The sequence below is a fragment of the Carcharodon carcharias genome, unplaced genomic scaffold (assembly GCF_017639515.1).
Source record: "Carcharodon carcharias isolate sCarCar2 unplaced genomic scaffold, sCarCar2.pri scaff_468, whole genome shotgun sequence".
NCBI classification, from domain to species: domain Eukaryota; kingdom Metazoa; phylum Chordata; class Chondrichthyes; order Lamniformes; family Lamnidae; genus Carcharodon; species Carcharodon carcharias.
The window spans coordinates 499,505-520,866 of NW_024470893.1; the positions used below are offsets into that span (position 1 = coordinate 499,505).

The window sequence follows — 21,362 nt, forward strand, 5'->3', positions numbered from 1 at the left end:
GTAAATCTCCCTCTACACTGTCCACATCAAACACTCCCAGGACAGGTACAGCACAGGGTTAGATACAGAGTAAATCTCCCTCTACACTGTCCCCATCAAACACTCCCAGGACAGGTACAGCACAGGGTTAGATACAGAGTAAATCTCCCTCTACACTGTCCCTATCAAACACTCCCAGGACAGGTACAGCACGGGGTTAGATACAGAGTAAACCTCCCTCTACACTGTCCCCATCAAACAGTCCCAGGACAGGTACAGCACGGGGTTAGATACAGAGTAAAGCTCCCTCTACACTGTCCCCATCAAACACTCCCTGGGCAGGTACAGCACGGGGTTAGATACAGAGTAAATCTCCCTCTACACTGTCCCCATCAAACACTCCCAGGACAGGTACAGCACAGGGTTAGATAGAGAGTAAATCTCCCTCTACACTGTCCACATCAAACACTCCCAGGACAGGTACAGCACAGGGTTAGATACAGAGTAAATCTCCCTCTACACTGTCCCCATCAAACACTCCCAGGACAGGTACAGCACGGGGTTAGATACAGAGTAAAGCTTCCTCTACACTCTCCCCATCAAACACTCCCAGGACAGGTACAGCACGGAGTTAGACACAGGGTTGGGGGGGAGAGAATCCCCCAGACTGTGCCCCCTGTGATAGATGACTTCCCCCCTGAGCTGCATCCACAGAGGGTCTGTGATGGTGCACCTACCGAGCAGTGCTTTCTCGTAGTTCTTGCCCATTGATACAAAGCTCCTGAGCGTGGGGTTGAACTGTTCCATCACCACCTGAGTGAAGAAGAGGTAGATGTGTTGAGGGGTCTGAGATATTCACCAACAGCAGCTCAGCAGCATGTCCCCGCCTGGATCTCCCACAGTTCCAGCTCACTCCGTCAGTCTGCCCATTCAGCCCCTTGTGCCTGTGCCAGCCCTATGCAGGAGTGGACCCTCTTCTCGCAGCCCACACCTCCTCCCCAGGTTATTTTAACAACCTCCCTCCACCTGAGAGAGCCTAGGGCTCCTAAACTGTTCTTCCATCTCTGTCTGCCCCTCTTCTCTTCTCTCTCTCTCTCTCTTCCTCTCTCTTTCTCTCTGTCTCTCTGTCTCTCCCTCTCTCTCTCTGTCTCTGTCTCTCTCTCTCTCCGTATCTCTCTCTGTCTCTTTCTGTCTATCAGTCTCTCTTGCTCACTGTCTCTCTCTCTCTCTCTCCTGATCTCTCCTTCTCTCTGTCTCACTCTCTGCCTCTATACTTGTCTGTCGGGTTCTCTCTTTCACTCTGTTTCTCCATCTCTTTCTGTCTGTCTCTCTTTCAATTTCTCTCTCTCTCTCTCTCTCTCTAGATCTTTATTTCTCCCTCTCTGTCTCTGCCTCTCTCTGTCTCTGCCTCTCTCTCTCTGTCTCTGCCTTTCTCTCTCTGTCTCTCTGTCTCACTCTCTCTCTCTCTCTATCTACCTTTCTCTCTCTCTCTCTGTCTCCCTTTTTGTCTCTCTCTGTGTGTCTCTCCTTATTTATCTCTCTCTCCCTTTCTCTCTGCCTCTCTCTCCCTGTCTGTCTCTCTGTCTCTCTCTCTATCTTTCTCTCTGTCTCTGTCTCTGTCTATCTACCTTTCTCTCTCTGTCTCTCTGTCTTTCTCTCTCTATCTTTCTGTCTGTCTGTCTCTCTCTGTGTCACTCTCTATCCCTCCCTCTCTGTCTCACTGTCCTTGTCTGTCTCTCTTTTACCCTTCCTGTCTCTGTCACTCTCTCTCTGTCTTTTTCTGTCTCTGTCTTGCTTTCTCTCCCTCTCTGTTTCTAATTCTGTCTCTCTCTCTATCTCTCTCTCTGTCTCTCTCTCTGTGTCCTTTTCCTTCTTTCCCTCTCTCTGTCTCTCTTTCGTTCCCTCTCTCTGTCTCTCCTTCCCTCTCTCTCTCTCTCTGTCTCTCTCTCTCCTTCCCTCTCTCTCTCGCTGTCTCTCTCTCTGTCCCTCTCTCTCTGTCTCTCTGTATCTCTCCTTCCCTCTCTCTCCGTCTCTCTCTCTCTCTCACTCTCTCTGCCTTTCTCTCTGCTTCCCTCTCTCTCTGTGTCTCTCTGTGTCTCTCTCTGTCTCTCTCTCTCCTTCCCTCTCTCTCTGTGTCTCTCTCTCTCTCCCTCTCTCTGTCTCTCTCTGTCTCTCTCTCTGCTTCCCTCTCTGTGTCTCTCTCTGTCTCTGTCTCTCTCTCTCTGTCTCTCTCTCTCTGTCTCTCTCTCCCTCTCTCTGTCTCTCTCTGTCTCTCTCTCTCCTTCCTTCTCTGTGTCTCTCTCTGTCTCTGTCTCTGTCTCTCTCTCTCCTTCCCTCTCTCTCTGTCTCTCTCTCTGTCTCTCTCTCTGTCTCTGTCTCTCTCTGTCTCTCTGTGTCTCTCATTCCCTCTCTCTCTCTCCCCCTCTCTCTGTCTCTCTCTCCTTGTTCCCTTGCCTCCTCACCCACCCCCCCTGGCAGTCACCCACCTTATAAACACGCTCGGTCATCTTGTTCACCTCCTCAGTCCGGGACATGCTGTCGGCTAGCGGGGGAGAGGAGATTTCCCCTGCCTCCCTCTCCCTCTCTCTCTCTCTGTCTCTGTCTGTCTGTCTCAGCCTCTGCTCTGCTCGCTGGGAGACCAGAGCCTGTTCCTCACCCTTAGAGTCTCCGAGACTGCAGCCCAGTGTGAGACATCACAGGAACCCCGCTCGCTCAGCGCCGTGAACTGCAGCACTCAGCCCAGACTCCGCAGCATGAAAACTTCCAGCAACTCCCTGCTGCTCACCAACAACTTCTTTAATCCCTGACTCAGTCCAATCAGACGCAGGCCAGGCGCTGGGAGGGGGAGGGAGGCTCTCCATACAGCCTCGGCCAGACGAGAGGCAAAGCTTTTCCAGGTCCCCAGTCAGCAGCATTTACTCCAGTGGACGGTACCCTCGCCTAGTTTCACATCAGTCAGTGTCCGAGCGTCAAATCGTCCCCAAAAAAACCCCACACCTCACCATCCAGCACCTTCATGTAGAGGGAGGTCCACTCTGTATCTAACCCCGTGCTGTACCTGTCCTGGGAGTGTTTGATGGGGACAGTGTATAGGGAGATTTACTCTGTATCTAACCCCGTGCTGTACCTGTCCTGGGAATGTTTGATGGGGACAGTGTATAGGGAGATTTACTCTGTATCTAACCCCGTGCTGTACCTGTCCTGGGAGTGTTTGATGGGGACAGTGTAGAGGGAGATTTACTCTGTATCTAACCCCGTGCTGTACCTGTCCTGGGAGTGTTTGATGGGGACAGTGTAGAGGGAGATTTACTCTGTATCTAACCCTGTGCTGTACCTGTCCTGGGAGTGTTTGATGTGGACAGTGTAGAGGGAGATTTACTCTGTATCTAACCCCGTGCTGTACCTGTCCTGGGAGTGTTTGATGGGGACAGTGTAGAGGGAGATTTACTCTGTATCTAACCCCGTGCTGTACCTGTCCTGGGAGTGTTTGATGGGGACAGTGTAGAGGGAGATTTACTCTGTATCTAACCCCGTGCTGTACCTGTCCTGGGAGTGTTTGATGGGGACAGTGTAGAGGGAGATTTACTCTGTATCTAACCCCATGCAGTACCTGTCCTGCGAGTGTTTGATGGGGACAGTGTAGAGGGAGCTTTACTCTGTATCTAACCCCGTGCTGTACCTGTCCTGGGAGTGTTTGATTGGGACAGTGTAGAGGCAGATTTACTCTGTATCTAACTCCGTGCTATAACTCACGCTTTTGCTCCTCTCTCTCAGTGTAACTCTTTGTTTGAGTGGGACATCTTCCAATGAGCTATACAGAGGAACCTTCAGACATGAACAGAAATGTAAGTATATTGTGAAGGTTATTTCCCCAGTTTGTGGTGTTTCACTCCCATCTACTGGCTGCGTCTGGAACATCTGTTTGAAATCCATTTTTTGCCGGCTGTGTAATGAATGGAGAGACTGGTCTCCCTGATCCTGTTACACAGCAACAGGAACAGGAAACAAAGGAAGCAGATAAGATAGGAACAGGAGGAGGACATTCGGCCCCTCGATCCTGCTCTGCCATTCAATAAGATCATGGCTGATCCGTTTGTGTATCGATTTCCACATTCCCATCTACCCCCGATAAACTTTGAGCCCTTATTTAAGTTTAAGATACGAGTCTTAGACCCACTCATCTCCTTTAAACTGGATGTAAACTGAATGCAAGCATATTGGGATTGCTGCTCCCTAGGGGAGCCTTTTAGTCTGAGGTCACTAATTAATCCCTCTGCTCCGAATCAATCTACCTCGGCCTTAAAAATCTTCACTGCCCCACCACCCCCCCCCACCCACAACCACCACCTTCGGAGGCAAAGAGTTCCGAATTCGCACCATCCTCTGAGAGAATAAAATTCTCCTCATCTCTGTCCTAAAAGGGACACCCCCTAATTTTAAAACAGGGACCCCTAGTTCCGGACTCACCCTCAAGAGGAAACATGCTCCCCACATCTGCCTTGTCAAGGCTGATCAGGATCTTGTAAACTTCAATCAAATCCGCCCCCACCCCCCCCTCACTGTTCTAAACTCCAATGGAAACAAGCCCAGTCTGTCCAACCTTCCCTCGTAAGACAACCCACTCATTCCAGGTTATCAATCTACTAAACCCCCTCTGAACCACCCCCAATGCATTAACATGCTCCCTTAAATCAGGAGACCACAGCTGCTCTCAGTATTCGAGAGGCGGTCTCACCAATGCCCTGTCTCACCGAAGAAGAACCTCCTGACTTTAATTTAGCCTCCGATCCAGATTTGCCTGCTTCTACCCTCCCACCTCAAACATTATAAATTTCACCACATTTCGACCACCCTTTAGCCGTGAAGACGGGTCAGACAGACACGAAACGTTAACTCTGTCCTTCTCTCTCCGCAGAGGCTGTCAGACCTGCTGAGTATTCCCAGCACTTTCTGTTTCCACTCACTCTTCCCCTCTTTCTAGACCTGTAGAAACTCCTGCTGTCCGTTTTTACATTTCTAGCTCGCTTCCTCTCATAATCCAGTTTCCCTCTCCCGATTAACCTTTTAGCCATTCTCTGTCGTTCTTTCTATTCTGACCAATTACCTGTCCTGCCGCTCAAATTTAAGCAGTTGTGTGCTTTTTCCTTCAGGTTGATGCTTTGCTTAACATCTCTAGTTAACCACGGATGGTGGAATGTACATAGTCTGAATGCTCTGAAATATCCCCTTAAATATCTGTCACTGCTTCTCTATCGATCTATCCTCGAGCCTAGTTTCCCGGTTCACTTCAGCTAGCTCAGCTCTCATCCCCACATAGTTGCACTTATTTAAGTTTAAGATACTGGTCTTAGACCCACACTTCACCCCTTCAAACTGGATGTAAAGTGCAATCATATTGTGGTCGCTGCTACCAAGGAGAGCCTTTACTCTGAGGTCATTAATTAATCCTGTCAAGTTACACAATACCAAGTCTAATATAACCTGCTCTCTGATTGGGTCCAGGGAAAAGAAGGGCATTCAGCCCCTTCTCGAGCCTGTTACACAGGAACAGGAGGATCCCATTCAGCCCCTTCTCGAGCCTGTTACACAGGAACAGGAGGATCCCATTCAGCGCCTTCTCGAGCCTGTTACACAGGAACAGGAGGAGGCCCATTCAGCCCCTCGAGCCTGTTACACAGGAACAGGAGGATCCCATTCAGCCCCTTCTCGAGCCTGTTACACAGGAACAGGAGGATCCCATTCAGCCCCTTCTCGAGCCTGTTACACAGGAACAGGAGGATCCCATTCAGCCCCTTCTCGAGCCTGTTACACAGGAACAGGAGGATCCCATTCAGCCCCTCGAGCCTGTTACACAGGAACAGGAGGATCCCATTCAGCCCCTTCTCGAGCCTGTTACACAGGAACAGGAGGATCCCATTCAGCCCCTTCTCGAGCCTGTTACACAGCAACAGGAGGATCCCATTCAGCCCCTCGAGCCTGTTACACAGGAACAGGAGGAGGCCCATTCAGCCCCTCGAGCCTGTTACACAGGAACAGGAGGGTCCCATTCAGCCCCTTCTCGAGCCTGTTTCACAGGAACAGGAGGATCCCATTCAGCCCCTTCTCGAGCCTGTTACACAGGAACAGGAGGAGGCCATTCAGCCCCTTCTCGAGCCTGTTACACAGGAACAGGAGGAGGACATTCAGCCCCTTCTCGAGCCTGTTACACAGGAACAGGAGGATCCCATTCAGCCCCTTCTCGAGCCTGTTACACAGGAACAGGAGGATCCCATTCAGCCCCTTCTCGAGTCTGTTACACAGGAACAGGAGGAGGCCATTCAGCCCCTTCTCGAGCCTGTTACACAGGAACAGGAGGATCCCATTCAGCCCCTTCTCGAGTCTGTTACACAGGAACAGGAGGAGGCCATTCAGCCCCTTCTCGAGCCTGTTACACAGGAACAGGAGGATCCCATTCAGCCCCTCGAGCCTGTTACACAGGAACAGGAGGATCCCATTCAGCCCCTCGAGCCTGTTACACAGGAACAGGAGGATCCCATTCAGCCCCTTCTCGAGCCTGTTACACAGGAACAGGAGGATCCCATTCAGCCCCTTCTCGAGCCTGTTACACAGGAACAGGAGGATCCCATTCAGCCCCTTCTCGAGCCTGTTACACAGGAACAGGAGGATCCCATTCAGCCCCTTCTCGAGCCTGTTACACAGGAACAGGAGGATCCCATTCAGCCCCTTCTCGAGCCTGTTACACAGGAACAGGAGGAGGCCCATTCAGCCCCTCGAGCCTGTTACACAGGAACAGGAGGATCCCATTCAGCCCCTCGAGCCGGTTACACAGGAACAGGAGGAGGCCCCATTCAGCCCCTCGAGCCTGTTACACAGGAACAGGAAAAGGCCCATTCAGCCCCTTCTCGAGCCTGTTACACAGGAACAGGAGGAGGCGCATTCAGCCCCTCGAGCCTGTTACACAGGAACAGGAGGATCCCATTCAGCCGCTTCTAGAGCCTGTTACACAGGAACAGGAGGATCCCATTCAGCCCCTTCTCGAGCCTGTTACACAGGAACAGGAGGATCCCATTCAGCCCCTTCTCGAGCCTGTTACACAGGAACAGGAGGAGGCCATTCAGCCCCTTCTCGAGTCTGTTACACAGGAACAGGAGGATCCCATTCAGCCCCTTCTCGAGCCTGTTACACAGGAACAGGAGGATCCCATTCAGCCCCTTCTCGAGCCTGTTACACAGGAACAGGAGGAGGCCCATTCAGCCCCTTCTCGAGCCTGTTACACAGGAACAGGAGGATCCCATTCAGCCCCTTCTCGAGCCTGTTACACAGGAACAGGAGGATCCCATTCAGCCCCTTCTCGAGCCTGTTACACAGGAACAGGAGGATCCCATTCAGCCCCTTCTCGAGCCTGTTACACAGGAACAGGAGGATCCCATTCCGCCCCTCGGGCCTGTTACACAGGAACAGGAGGATCCCATTGAGCCCCTTCTCGAGCCTGTTACACAGGAACAGGAGGATCCCATTCAGCCCCTTCTCGAGCCTGTTACACAGGAACAGGAGGAGGACATTCAGCCCCTTCTGGAGCCTGTTACACAGGAACAGGAGGATCCCATTCAGCCCCTTCTCGAGCCTGTTACACAGGAACAGGAGGATCCCATTCAGCCCCTCGAGCCTGTTACACAGGAACAGGAGGATCCCATTCAGCCCCTTCTCGAGCCTGTTACACAGGAACAGGAGGAGGCCCATTCAGCCCCCTTCTCGAGCCTGTTACACAGGAACAGGAGGATCCCATTCAGCCCCTTCTCGAGCCTGTTACACAGGAACAGGAGGAGGCCCATTCAGCCCCTTCTCGAGCCTGTTACACAGGAACAGGAGGATCCCATTCAGCCCCTCGAGCCTGTTACACAGCAACAGGAGGATCCCATTCAGCCCCTTCTCGAGTCTGTTACACAGGAACAGGAGGATCCCATTCAGCCCCTTCTCGAGCCTGTTACACAGGAACAGGAGGATCCCATTCAGCCCCTTCTCGAGTCTGTTACACAGGAACAGGAGGATCCCATTCAGCCACTCGAGCCTGTTACACAGGAACAGGAGGATCCCATTCAGCCCCTTCTCGAGCCTGTTACACAGGAACAGGAGGATCCCATTCAGCCCCTTCTCGACCCTGTTACACAGGAACAGGAGGATCCGATTCAACCCCTTCTTGAGCCTGTTACACAGGAACAGGAGGATCCCATTCAGCCCCTCGAGCCTGTTACACAGGAACAGGAGGATCCCATTCAGCCCCTTCTCGAGCCTGTTACACAGGAACAGGAGGATCCCATTCAGCCCCTTCTCGAGCCTGTTACACAGGAACAGGAGGATCCCATTCAGCCCCTTCTCGAGCCTGTTACACAGGAACAGGAGGATCCCATTCAGCCCCTTCTCGAGCCTGTTACACAGGAACAGGAGGAGGCCCATTCAGCCCATTCTCGAGCCTGTTACACAGGAACAGAAGGAGACCCATTCAGTCCCTTCTCGAGCCTGTTACACAGGAACAGGAGGATCCCATTCAGCCCCTTCTCGAGCCTGTTACACAGGAACAGGAGGATCCCATTCAGCCCCTTCTCGAGCCTGTTACACAGGAACAGGAGGATCCCATTCAGCCCCTTCTCGAGCCTGTTACACAGGAACAGGAGGATCCCATTCAGCCTCTCGAGCCTGTTACACAGGAACAGGAGGATCCCATTCAGCCCCTTCTCGAGCCTGTTACACAGGAACAGGAGGATCCCATTCAGCCCCTTCTCGAGCCTGTTACACAGGAACAGGAGGAGGCCCATTCAGCCCCTTCTCGAGCCTGTTACACAGGAACAGGAGGAGGCCCATTCAGCCCCTTCTCGAGCCTGTTACACAGGAACAGGAGGAGCCCATTCAGCCCTTCTCGAGCCTGTTACACAGGAACAGGAGGATCCCATTCAGCCCCTTCTCCAGCCTGTTACACAGGAACAGGAGGAGGCCCATTCAGCCACTGTCGAGCCTGTTACACAGGAACAGGAGGATCCCATTCAGCCCCTTCTCGAGCCTGTTACACAGGAACAGGAGGATCCCATTCAGCCCCTCGAGCCTGTTACACAGGAACAGGAGGAGCCCATTCAGCCCCTTCTCGAGCCTGTTACACAGGAACAGGAGGATCCCATTCAGCGCCTTCTTGAGCCTCTTACACAGGAACAGGAGGAGCCCCATTCATCCCCTTGAGCCTGTTACACAGGAACAGGAGGATCCCATTCAGCCCCTTCTCGAGCCTGTTACACAGGAACAGGAGGATCCCATTCAGCCCCTTCTCGACCCTGTTACACAGGAACAGGAGGATCCCATTCAGCCCCTTCTCGAGCCTGTTACACAGGAACAGGAGGATCCCATTCAGCCCCTTCTCGAGCCTGTTACACAGGAACAGGAGGAGGCCCATTCAGCCCCTCGAGCCTGTTACACAGGAACAGGAGGATCCCATTCAGCCCCTTCTCGAGACTGTTACACAGGAACAGGAGGATCCCATTCAGCCCCTTCTCGAGCCTGTTACACAGAAACAGGAGGATCCGATTCAACCCCTTCTTGAGCCTGTTACACAGGAACAGGAGGATCCCATTCAGCCCCTCGAGCCTGTTACACAGGAACAGGAGGATCCCATTCAGCCCCTTCTCGAGCCTGTTACACAGGAACAGGAGGATCCCATTCAGCCCCTTCTCGAGCCTGTTACACAGGAACAGGAGGATCCCATTCAGCCCCTTCTCGAGCCTGTTACACAGGAACAGGAGGATCCCATTCAGCCCCTTCTCGAGCCTGTTACACAGGAACAGGAGGAGGCCCATTCAGCCCCTTCTCGAGCCTGTTACACAGGAACAGAAGGAGACCCATTCAGTCCCTTCTCGAGCCTGTTACACAGGAACAGGAGGATCCCATTCAGCCCCTTCTCGAGCCTGTTACACAGGAACAGGAGGATCCCATTCAGCCCCTTCTCGAGTCTGTTATACAGGAACAGGAGGATCCCATTCAGCCCCTTCTCGAGCCTGTTACACAGGAACAGGAGGATCCCATTCAGCCTCTCGAGCCTGTTACACAGGAACAGGAGGATCCCATTCAGCCCCTTCTCGAGCCTGTTACTCAGGAACAGGAGGATCCCATTCAGCCCCTTCTCGAGCCTGTTACACAGGAAAAGGAGGAGGCCCATTCAGCCCCTTCTCGAGTCTGTTACACAGGAACAGGAGGAGGCCCATTCAGCCCCTTCTCGAGCCTGTTACACAGGAACAGGAGGATCCCATTCAGCCCCTTCTCGAGCCTGTTACACAGGAACAGGAGGATCCCATTCAGCCCCTTCCCGAGCCTGTTATACTGGAACAGGGGAAGGACCATTCAACACCTTCTCGAGCCTGTTACACAGGAACAGGAGGGGGCCCCATTCAGCCCCTTCTCGAGCCTGTTACACAGGAACAGGATGAGGCCCATTCAGCCCCTTCTCGAGGCTTTTACACAGGAACAGGAGGATCCCATTCAGCCCCTTCTCGAGCCTGTAAGACAGGAACAGGAGGAGGACCATTCAGCCCCATCTCGAGCCTGTTACACAGGAACAGGAGGATCCCATTCAGCCCCTTCTCGAGCCTGTTACACAGGAACAGGAGGAGGCCCATTCAGCCCCTTCTCGAGCCTGTTACACAGGAACAGAAGGAGACCCATTCAGTCCCTTCTCGAGCCTGTTACACAGGAACAGGAGGATCCCATTCAGCCCCTTCTCGAGCCTGTTACACAGGAACAGGAGGATCCCATTCAGCCCCTTCTCGAGTCTGTTATACAGGAACAGGAGGATCCCATTCAGCCCCTTCTCGAGCCTGTTACACAGGAACAGGAGGATCCCATTCAGCCTCTCGAGCCTGTTACACAGGAACAGGAGGATCCCATTCAGCCCCTTCTCGAGCCTGTTACACAGGAACAGGAGGATCCCATTCAGCCCCTTCTCGAGCCTGTTATACTGGAACAGGGGAAGGACCATTCAACCCCTTCTCGAGCCTGTTACACAGGAACAGGAGGGGGCCCCATTCAGCCCCTTCTCGAGCCTGTTACACAGGAACAGGATGAGGCCCATTCAGCCCCTTCTCGAGGCTTTTACACAGGAACAGGAGGATCCCATTCAGCCCCTTCTCGAGCCTGTAAGACAGGAACAGGAGGAGGACCATTCAGCCCCATCTCGAGCCTGTTACACAGGAACAGGAGGAGGTCCATTCAGCCCCTTCTCCAGCCTGTTACACAGGAACAGGAGGATCCCATTCAGCCCCTTCTCGAGCCTGTTACACAGGAACAGGAGGATCCCATTCAGCCCCTTCTCGAGTCTGTTACACAGGAACAGGAGGAGGCCATTCAGCCCCTTCTCGAGCCTGTTACACAGGAACAGGAGGATCCCATTCAGCCCCTTCTCGAGTCTGTTACACAGGAACAGGAGGAGGCCATTCAGCCCCTTCTCGAGCCTGTTACACAGGAACAGGAGGATCCCATTCAGCCCCTCGAGCCTGTTACACAGGAACAGGAGGATCCCATTCAGCCCCTCGAGCCTGTTACACAGGAACAGGAGGATCCCATTCAGCCCCTTCTCGAGCCTGTTACACAGGAACAGGAGGATCCCATTCAGCCCCTTCTCGAGCCTGTTACACAGGAACAGGAGGATCCCATTCAGCCCCTTCTCGAGCCTGTTACACAGGAACAGGAGGATCCCATTCAGCCCCTTCTCGAGCCTGTTACACAGGAACAGGAGGAGGCCCATTCAGCCCCTCGAGCCTGTTACACAGGAAAGGAGGATCCCATTCAGCCCCTCGAGCCGGTTACACAGGAACAGGAGGAGGCCCCATTCAGCCCCTCGAGCCTGTTACACAGGAACAGGAAAAGGCCCATTCAGCCCCTTCTCGAGCCTGTTACACAGGAACAGGAGGAGGCCCATTCAGCCCCTCGAGCCTGTTACACAGGAACAGGAGGATCCCATTCAGCCGCTTCTAGAGCCTGTTACACAGGAACAGGAGGATCCCATTCAGCCCCTTCTCGAGCCTGTTACACAGGAACAGGAGGATCCCATTCAGCCCCTTCTCGAGCCTGTTACACAGGAACAGGAGGAGGCCATTCAGCCCCTTCTCGAGCCTGTTACACAGGAACAGGAGGATCCCATTCAGCCCCTTCTCGAGCCTGTTACACAGGAACAGGAGGATCCCATTCAGCCCCTTCTCGAGCCTGTTACACAGGAACAGGAGGAGGCCCATTCAGCCCCTTCTCGAGCCTGTTACACAGGAACAGGAGGATCCCATTCAGCCCCTTCTCGAGCCTGTTACACAGGAACAGGAGGATCCCATTCAGCCCCTCATGAGCCTGTTACACAGGAACAGGAGGATCCCATTCAGCCCCTCTCGAGCCTGTTACACAGGAACAGGAGGATCCCATTCAGCCCCTCTCGAGCCTGTTACACAGGAACAGGAGGATCCCATTCAGCCCCTCTCGAGCCTGTTACACAGGAACAGGAGGATCCCATTCAGCCCCTTCTCGAGCCTGTTACACAGGAACAGGAGGAGGACATTCAGCCCCTTCTCGAGCCTGTTACACAGGAACAGGAGGATCCCATTCAGCCCCTTCTCGAGCCTGTTACACAGGAACAGGAGGATCCCATTCAGCCCTCTCGAGCCTGTTACACAGGAACAGGAGGATCCCATTCAGCCCCCTTCTCTAGCCTGTTACACAGGAACAGGAGGATCCCATTCAGCCCCTTCTTGACCCTGTTACACAGGAACAGGAGGATCCCATTCAGCCCATCTCAAGCCTGTTACACAGGAACAGGAGGATCCCATTCAGCCCCTTCTCGAGCCTGTTACACAAGAACAGGAGGAGGGCCATTCAGCCCCTCTCAAGCCTGTTACACAGGAACAGGAGGATCCCATTCAGCCCCTTCTCGAGCCTGTTACACAGGAACAGGAGGATCCCATTCAGCCCCTTCTCGAGCCTGTTACACAGGAACAGGAGGATCCCATACAGCCCCTCGAGCCTGTTACACAGCAACAGGAGGATCCCATTCAGCCCCTTCTCGAGTCTGTTACACAGGAACAGGAGGATCCCATTCAGCCCCTTCTCGAGCCTGTTACACAGGAACAGGAGGATCCCATTCAGCCCCTTCTCGAGTCTGTTACACAGGAACAGGAGGATCCCATTCATCCCCCACGAGGCTGTTACACAGGAGGATCCCATTCAGCCCCTTCTCGAGCCTGTTACACAGGAACTGGAGGATCCCATTCAGCCCCTTCTCGAGCCCTGTTACACAGGAACAGGAGGATCCGATTCAACCCCTTCTTGAGCCTGTTACACAGGAACAGGAGGATCCCATTCAGCCCCTCGAGCCTGTTACACAGGAACAGGAGGATCCCATTCAGCCCCTTCTCGAGCCTGTTACACAGGAACAGGAGGATCCCATTCAGCCCCTTCTCGAGCCTGTTACACAGGAACAGGAGGATCCCATTCAGCCCCTTCTCGAGCCTGTTACACAGGAACAGGAGGAGGCCCATTCAGCCCCTTCTCGAGCCTGTTACACAGGAACAGGAGGATCCCATTCAGCCCCTTCTCGAGCCTGTTACACAGGAACAGGAGGATCCCATTCAGCCCCTTCTCGAGCCTGTTACACAGGAACAGGAGGATCCCATTCAGCCCCTTCTCGAGCCTGTTACACAGGAACAGGAGGAGGCCCATTCAGCCCCGTCTCGAGCCTGTTACACAGGAACAGAAGGAGACCCATTCAGTCCCTTCTCGAGCCTGTTACACAGGAACAGGAGGATCCCATTCAGCCCCTTCTCGAGCCTGTTACACAGGAACAGGAGGATCCCATTCAGCCCCTTCTCGAGTCTGTTATACAGGAACAGGAGGATCCCATTCAGCCCCTTCTCGAGCCTGTTACACAGGAACAGGAGGATCCCATTCAGCCTCTCGAGCCTGTTACACAGGAACAGGAGGATCCCATTCAGCCCCTTCTCGAGCCTGTTACACAGGAACAGGAGGATCCCATTCAGCCCCTTCTCGAGCCTGTTACACAGGAACAGGAGGAGGCCCATTCAGCCCCTTCTCGAGCCTGTTACACAGGAACAGGAGGAGGCCCCATTCAGCCCCTCGAGCCTGTTACACAGGAACAGGAAAAGGCCCATTCAGCCCCTTCTCGAGCCTGTTACACAGGAACAGGAGGATCCCATTCAGCCCCTTCTCGAGCCTGTTACACAGGAACAGGAGGAGGCCCATTCAGCCCCTCGAGCCTGTTACACAGGAACAGGAGGATCCCATTCAGCCCCTTCTCGAGCCTGTTACACAGGAACAGGAGGATCCCATTCCGCCCCTCGGGCCTGTTACACAGGAACAGGAGGATCCCATTGAGCCCCTTCTCGAGCCTGTTACACAGGAACAGGAGGATCCCATTCAGCCCCTTCTCGAGCCTGTTACACAGGAACAGGAGGAGGACATTCAGCCCCTTCTGGAGCCTGTTACACAGGAACAGGAGGATCCCATTCAGCCCCTTCTCGAGCCTGTTACACAGGAACAGGAGGATCCCATTCAGCCCCTTCTCGAGCCTGTTACACAGGAACAGGAGGATCCAATTCAACCCCCTTCTCGAGCCTGTTACACAGGAACAGGAGGATCCCATTCAGCCCCTCGAGCCTGTTACACAGGAACAGGAGGATCCCATTCAGCCCCTTCTCGAGCCTGTTACACAGGAACAGGAGGAGGCCCATTCAGCCCCTTCTCGAGCCTGTTACACAGGAACAGGAGGATCCCATTCAGCCCCTTCTCGAGACTGTTACACAGGAACAGGAGGAGGCCCATTCAGCCCCTTCTCGAGCCTGTTACACAGGAACAGGAGGATCCCATTCAGCCCCTCGAGCCTGTTACACAGCAACAGGAGGATCCCATTCAGCCCCTTCTCGAGTCTGTTACACAGGAACAGGAGGATCCCATTCAGCCCCTCGAGCCTGTTACACAGGAACAGGAGGATCCCATTCAGCCCCTTCTCGAGTCTGTTACACAGGAACAGGAGGATCCCATTCAGCCACTCGAGCCTGTTACACAGGAACAGGAGGATCCCATTCAGCCCCTTCTCGAGCCTGTTACACAGGAACAGGAGGATCCCATTCAGCCCCTTCTCGAGCCTGTTACACAGGAACAGGAGGATCCCATTCAGCCCCTTCTCGAGCCTGTTACACAGGAACAGGAGGATCCCATTCAGCCCCTTCTCGAGCCTGTTACACAGGAACAGGAGGAGGCCCCATTCAGCCCCTTCGAGCCTGTTACACAGGAACAGGAGGATCCCATTCAGCCCCTTCTCGAGCCTGTTACACAGGAACAGGAGGATCCCATTCAGCCCCTTCTCGAGCCTGTTACACAGGAACAGGAGGATCCAATTCAGCCCCCTCCTCGAGCCTGTTACACAGGAACAGGAGGATCCCATTCAGCCCCTTCTCGAGCCTGTTACACAGGAACAGGAGGAGCCCATTCAGCCCCTTCTCGAGCCTGTTACACAGGAACAGGAGGATCCCATTCAGCCCCTTCTCGAGCCTGTTACACAGGAACAGGAGGATCCCATTCAGCCCCTTCTCGAGCCTGTTACACAGGAACAGGAGGATCCCATTCAGCCCCTTCTCGAGCCTGTTACACAGGAACAGGAGGAGGCCCATTCAGCCCCTTCTCGAGCCTGTTACACAGGAACAGAAGGAGACCCATTCAGTCCCTTCTCGAGCCTGTTACACAGGAACAGGAGGATCCCATTCAGCCCCTTCTCGAGCCTGTTACACAGGAACAGGAGGATCCCATTCAGCCCCTTCTCGAGTCTGTTATACAGGAACAGGAGGATCCCATTCAGCCCCTTCTCGAGCCTGTTACACAGGAACAGGAGGATCCCATTCAGCCTCTCGAGCCTGTTACACAGGAACAGGAGGATCCCATTCAGCCCCTTCTCGAGCCTGTTACACAGGAACAGGAGGATCCCATTCAGCCCCTTCTCGAGCCTGTTACACAGGAACAGGAGGAGGCCCATTCAGCCCCTTCTCGAGCCTGTTACACAGGAACAGGAGGAGGCCCATTCAGCCCCTTCTCGAGCCTGTTACACAGGAACAGGAGGATCCCATTCAGCCCCTTCTCGAGCCTGTTACACAGGAACAGGAGGATCCCATTCAGCCCCTTCCCGAGCCTGTTATACTGGAACAGGGGAAGGACCATTCAACACCTTCTCGAGCCTGTTACACAGGAACAGGAGGGGGCCCCATTCAGCCCCTTCTCGAGCCTGTTACACAGGAACAGGATGAGGCCCATTCAGCCCCTTCTCGAGGCTTTTACACAGGAACAGGAGGATCCCATTCAGCCCCTTCTCGAGCCTGTAAGACAGGAACAGGAGGAGGACCATTCAGCCCCATCTCGAGCCTGTTACACAGGAACAGGAGGATCCCATTCAGCCCCTTCTCGAGCCTGTTACACAGGAACAGGAGGAGGCCCATTCAGCCCCTTCTCGAGCCTGTTACACAGGAACAGAGGAGACCCATTCAGTCCCTTCTCGAGCCTGTTACACAGGAACAGGAGGATCCCATTCAGCCCCTTCTCGAGCCTGTTACACAGGAACAGGAGGATCCCATTCAGCCCCTTCTCGAGTCTGTTATACAGGAACAGGAGGATCCCATTCAGCCCCTTCTCGAGCCTGTTACACAGGAACAGGAGGATCCCATTCAGCCTCTCGAGCCTGTTACACAGGAACAGGAGGATCCCATTCAGCCCCTTCTCGAGCCTGTTACACAGGAACAGGAGGATCCCATTCAGCCCCTTCTCGAGCCTGTTATACTGGAACAGGGGAAGGACCATTCAACACCTTCTCGAGCCTGTTACACAGGAAGAGGAGGGGGCCCCATTCAGCCCCTTCTCGAGGCTGTTACACAGGAACAGGATGAGGCCCATTCAGCCCCTTCTCGAGGCTTTTACACAGGAACAGGAGGATCCCATTCAGCCCCTTCTCGAGCCTGTAAGACAGGAACAGGAGGAGGACCATTCAGCCCCATCTCGAGCCTGTTACACAGGAACAGGAGGAGGCCCATTCAGCCCCTTCTCCAGCCGGTTACACAGGAACAGGAGGAGGCACATTAAGCCCCTTCTTGAGCCTGTTACACAGGAACAGGAGGAGGCACATTAAGCCCCTTCTTGAGCCCGTTACACAGGAACAGGTGGAGGCTCATTCAGCCCCGTCTGGAGCCTGTTACACAGGAACAGGAGGATCCCATTCAGCCCCTCGAGCCTGTTACACAGGAACAGGAGGATCCCATTCAGTCCCTTCTCGAGGCTGTTACACAGGAACAGGAGGAGGCCATTCAGCCCCTTCTCGAGCAAGTTGCACAGGAACAGGAGGAGCCCCATTCAGCCCCTTCTCGAACCTGTTACACAGGAACAGGATGATACCATTCAGCCCCTTCTCGAGCAAGTTGCACAGGAACAGGAGGATCCCATTCAGCCCCTTCTCGAGCAAGTTGCACAGGAACAGGAGGAGCCCATTCAGCCCCTTCTCGAGCCTGTTACACAGGAACAGGAGGATCCCATTCAGCCCTTCTCGAGCCTGTTACACAGGAACAGGAGGAGGCCATTCAGCCCCTCTCGAGCCTGTTACACAGGAACAGGAGGAGCCAATTCGGCCCCTTCTCTTGCCTGAAACACAGGAACAGGAGGAGGCCATTCAGCCCCTCTCGACCCTGTCACACAGGAACAGGAGGAGGCCATTCAGCCCCTCTTGACCCTGTTACACAGGAACAGGAGGATCCCATTCAGCCCCTTCTCGAGCCTGTTACACAGGAACAGGAGGATCCCATTCAGCCCCTTCTCGAGCCTGTTACACAGGAACAAGAGGAGACCCATTCAGCCCCTTCTCGAGCCTGTTACACAGGAACAGGGGGAGGACCATTCAACACCTTCTCGAGCCTGTAAGACAGGAACAGGAGGATCCCATTCAGCCCCTTCTCGAGCCTGTTACACAGGAACAGGAGGATCCCATTCAGCCCCTTCTCGAGCCTGTTACACAGGAACAGGAGGAGGACAATTCAGCCCCTTCTCGAGCCTGTTACACAGGAACAGGAGGATCCCATTCAGCCCCTTCTCGAGCCTGTTACACAGGAACAGGAGGATCCCATTCAGCCCCTTCTCGAGCCTGTTACACAGGAACAGGAGGATCCCATTCAGCCCCTTCTCGAGCCTATTACACAGGAACAGGAGGATCCCATTCAGCCCCTTCTCGAGCCTGTTACACAGGAACAGGAGGATCCCATTCAGCCTCTCGAGCCTGTTACACAGGAACAGGAGGATCCCATTCAGCCCCTTCTCGAGCCTGTTACACAGGAACAGGAGGATCCCATTCAGCCCCTTCTCGAGCCTGTTACACAGGAACAGGAGGAGGCCCATTCAGCCCCTTCTCGAGCCTGTTACACAGGAACAGGAGGAGGCCCATTCAGCCCCTTCTCGAGCCTGTTACACAGGAACAGGAGGATCCCATTCAGCCCCTTCTCGAGCCTGTTACACAGGAACAGGAGGATCCCATTCAGCCCCTTCGCAAGCCTGTTATACAGGAACAAGGGGAGGACCATTCAACACCTTCTCGAGCCTGTTACACAGGAACAGGAGGGGGCCCCATTCAGCCCCTTCTCGAGCCTGTTACACAGGAACAGGATGAGGCCCATTCAGCCCCTTCTCGAGGCTTTTACACAGGAACAGGAGGATCCCATTCAGCCCCTTCTCGAGCCTGTAAGACAGGAACAGGAGGAGGACCATTCAGCCCCATCTCGAGCCTGTTACACAGGAAAAGGAGGAGGTCCATTCAGCCCCTTCTCCAGCCGGTTACACAGGAACAGTAGGAGGCACATTAAGCCCCTTCTTGAGCCTGTTACACAGGAACAGGAGGAGGCACATTAAGCCCCTTCTTGAGCCCGTTACACAGGAACAGGTGGAGGCTCATTCAGCCCCTTCTGGAGCCTGTTACACAGGAACAGGAGGATCCCATTCAGCCCCTCGAGCCTGTTACACAGGAACAGGAGGAGGCCATTCAGCCCCTTCTCGAGCAAGTTGCACAGGAACAGGAGGAGCCCCATTCAGCCCCTTCTCGAACCTGTTACACAGGAACAGGATGATACCATTCAGCCCCTTCTCGAGCAAGTTGCACAGGAACAGGAGGATCCCATTCAGCCCCTTCTCGAGCAAGTTGCACAGGAACAGGAGGAGCCCCATTCAGCCCCTTCTCGAGCCTGTTACACAGGAACAGGAGGAGCCCCATTCAGCCCCTTCTCGAGCCTGTTACACAGGAACAGGATGATACCATTCAGCCCCTTCTCGAGCAAGTTGCACAGGAACAGGAGGATCCCATTCAGCCCCTTCTCGAGCAAGTTGCACAGGAACAGGAGGAGCCCCATTCAGCCCCTTCTCGAACCTGTTACACAGGAACAGGAGGATCCCATTCAGCCCCTTCTCGAGCCTGTTACACAGGAACAGGAGGATCCCATTCAGCCCTTTCTCGAGCCTGTTACACAGGAACAGGAGGAGACCAATTCTGCCCCTTCTCGAGCCTGTTACATAGGAACAGGAGGATCCCATTCAGCCCCTTCTCGAGCCTGTTACACAGGAACAGGAGGAGGCCCATTCAGCCCCGTCTCGAGCCTGTTACACAGGAACAGGAGGAGGCCCATTCAGCCCCTTCCCGAGCCTGTTATACAGGAACAGGGGAAGGACCATTCAGCCCCTTCTCAAGCCTGTAACGCAGGAACAGGAGGAGGGCAATTCAGCCCCTACTCGAGCCTGTTACACAGGATCAGGAGGAGGCCCATTCAGCCCCTTATTGAGCCTGTTACACAGGAACAGGTGGAGGCCCATTCAGCCCCTTCTCGAGCCTGTTACACAGGAACAGGAGGCACATTCAGCCCCTTCTTGAGCCCGTTACACAGGAACAGGGCGAGGCCCATTCAGCCCCTTCCCGCGCCTGTTATACAGGAAGAGGGGGAGGACCATTCAACTCCTTCTCGAGCCTGTAAGACAGGAACAGGAGGATCCCATTCAGCCCCTTCTCGAGCCTGTTACACAGGAACAGGAGGATCCCATTCAGCCCCTTCTCGAGCCTGTTACACAGGAACAGGAGGAGGCCAATTCAGCCACTTCTCGAGCCTGTTACACAGGAACAGGAGGATCCCATTCAGCCCCTTCTCGAGCCTGTTACACAGGAACAGGAGGAGGACAATTCAGCCCCTTCTCGAGCCTGTTACACAGGAACAGGAGGATCCCATTCAGCCCCTTCTCGAGCCTGTTACACAGGAACAGGAGGATCTCATTCAGCCCCTTGAGCCTGTTACACAGGAACAGGAGGAGGCCATTCAGCCCCTTCTCGAGCCTGTTACACAGGAACAGGAGGAGCCCATTCAGCCCCTTCTCGAGCCTGTTACACAGGAACAGGAGGATCCCATTCAGCCCCTTCTCGAGGCTGTTGCACAGGAACAGGAGGATCCCATTCAGCCCCTTCTCGAGCCTGTTACACAGGAACAGGAGGATCCCATTCAGCCCCTTCTCGAGCCTGTTACACAGGAACAGGAGGATCCCATTCAGCCCCTTCTCGAGCCTGTTACACAGGAACAGGAGAATCCCAATCAGCCCCTTCTCGAGCCTGTTACACAGGAACAGGAGGATCCCATTCAGCCCCTCGAGTCTGTTACACAGGAACAGGAGGATCCCATTCAGCCCCTTCTCGAGTCTGTTACACAGGAACAGGAGGATCCCATTCAGCCCCTCGAGTCTGTTACACAGGAACAGGAGGAGCCCATTCAGCCCCTCGAGCCTGTTACACAGGAACAGGAGGGTCCCATTCAGCCCCTTCTCGAGCCTGTACACAGGAACAGGAGGATCCCATTCAGCCCCTTCTCGAGCCTGTTACACAGGAACAGGAGGATCCCATTCAGCCCCTTCTCGAGCCTATTACACAGGAACAGGAGGATCCCATTCAGCCCCTTCTCGAGCCTGTTACACAGGAACAGGAGGATCCCATTCAGCCCCTCGAGCCTGTTACACAGGAACAGGAGGATCCCATTCAGCCCCTTCTCGAGCCTGTTACACAGGAACAGGAGGATCCCATTCAGCCCCTTCTCGAGCCTGTTACACAGGAACAGGAGGATCCCATTCAGCCCCTTCTCGAGCCTGTTACACAGGAACAGGAGGATCCCATTCAGCCCCTTCTCGAGCCTATTACACAGGAACAGGAGGATCCCATTCAGCCCCTTCTCGAGCCTGTTACACAGGAACAGGAGGATCCCATTCAGCCCCTCGAGCCTGTTACACAGGAACAGGAGGATCCCATTCAG

At 54.3% G+C, this 21,362-nt stretch overlaps 1 protein-coding gene across 1 annotated transcript in view; it reads right to left on the reverse strand.

Moving 5' to 3' along the window:
- LOC121275116 (brain-specific angiogenesis inhibitor 1-associated protein 2-like) overlaps window positions 1-2,728 on the reverse strand; it is a 179,232-nt gene extending 176,504 nt beyond the window's left edge. Inside the window, exons 1-2 of the mRNA XM_041182531.1 lie at window positions 2,466-2,728; window positions 717-792 (exon numbers count right to left, since the gene is read on the reverse strand). Coding sequence (XP_041038465.1) covers window positions 717-792; window positions 2,466-2,513 — 124 coding nt within the window. The 5' untranslated portion in view covers window positions 2,514-2,728. The remainder of the gene's footprint in view (window positions 1-716; window positions 793-2,465) is intronic.
- Window positions 2,729-21,362: the final 18,634 nt, after the last annotated feature.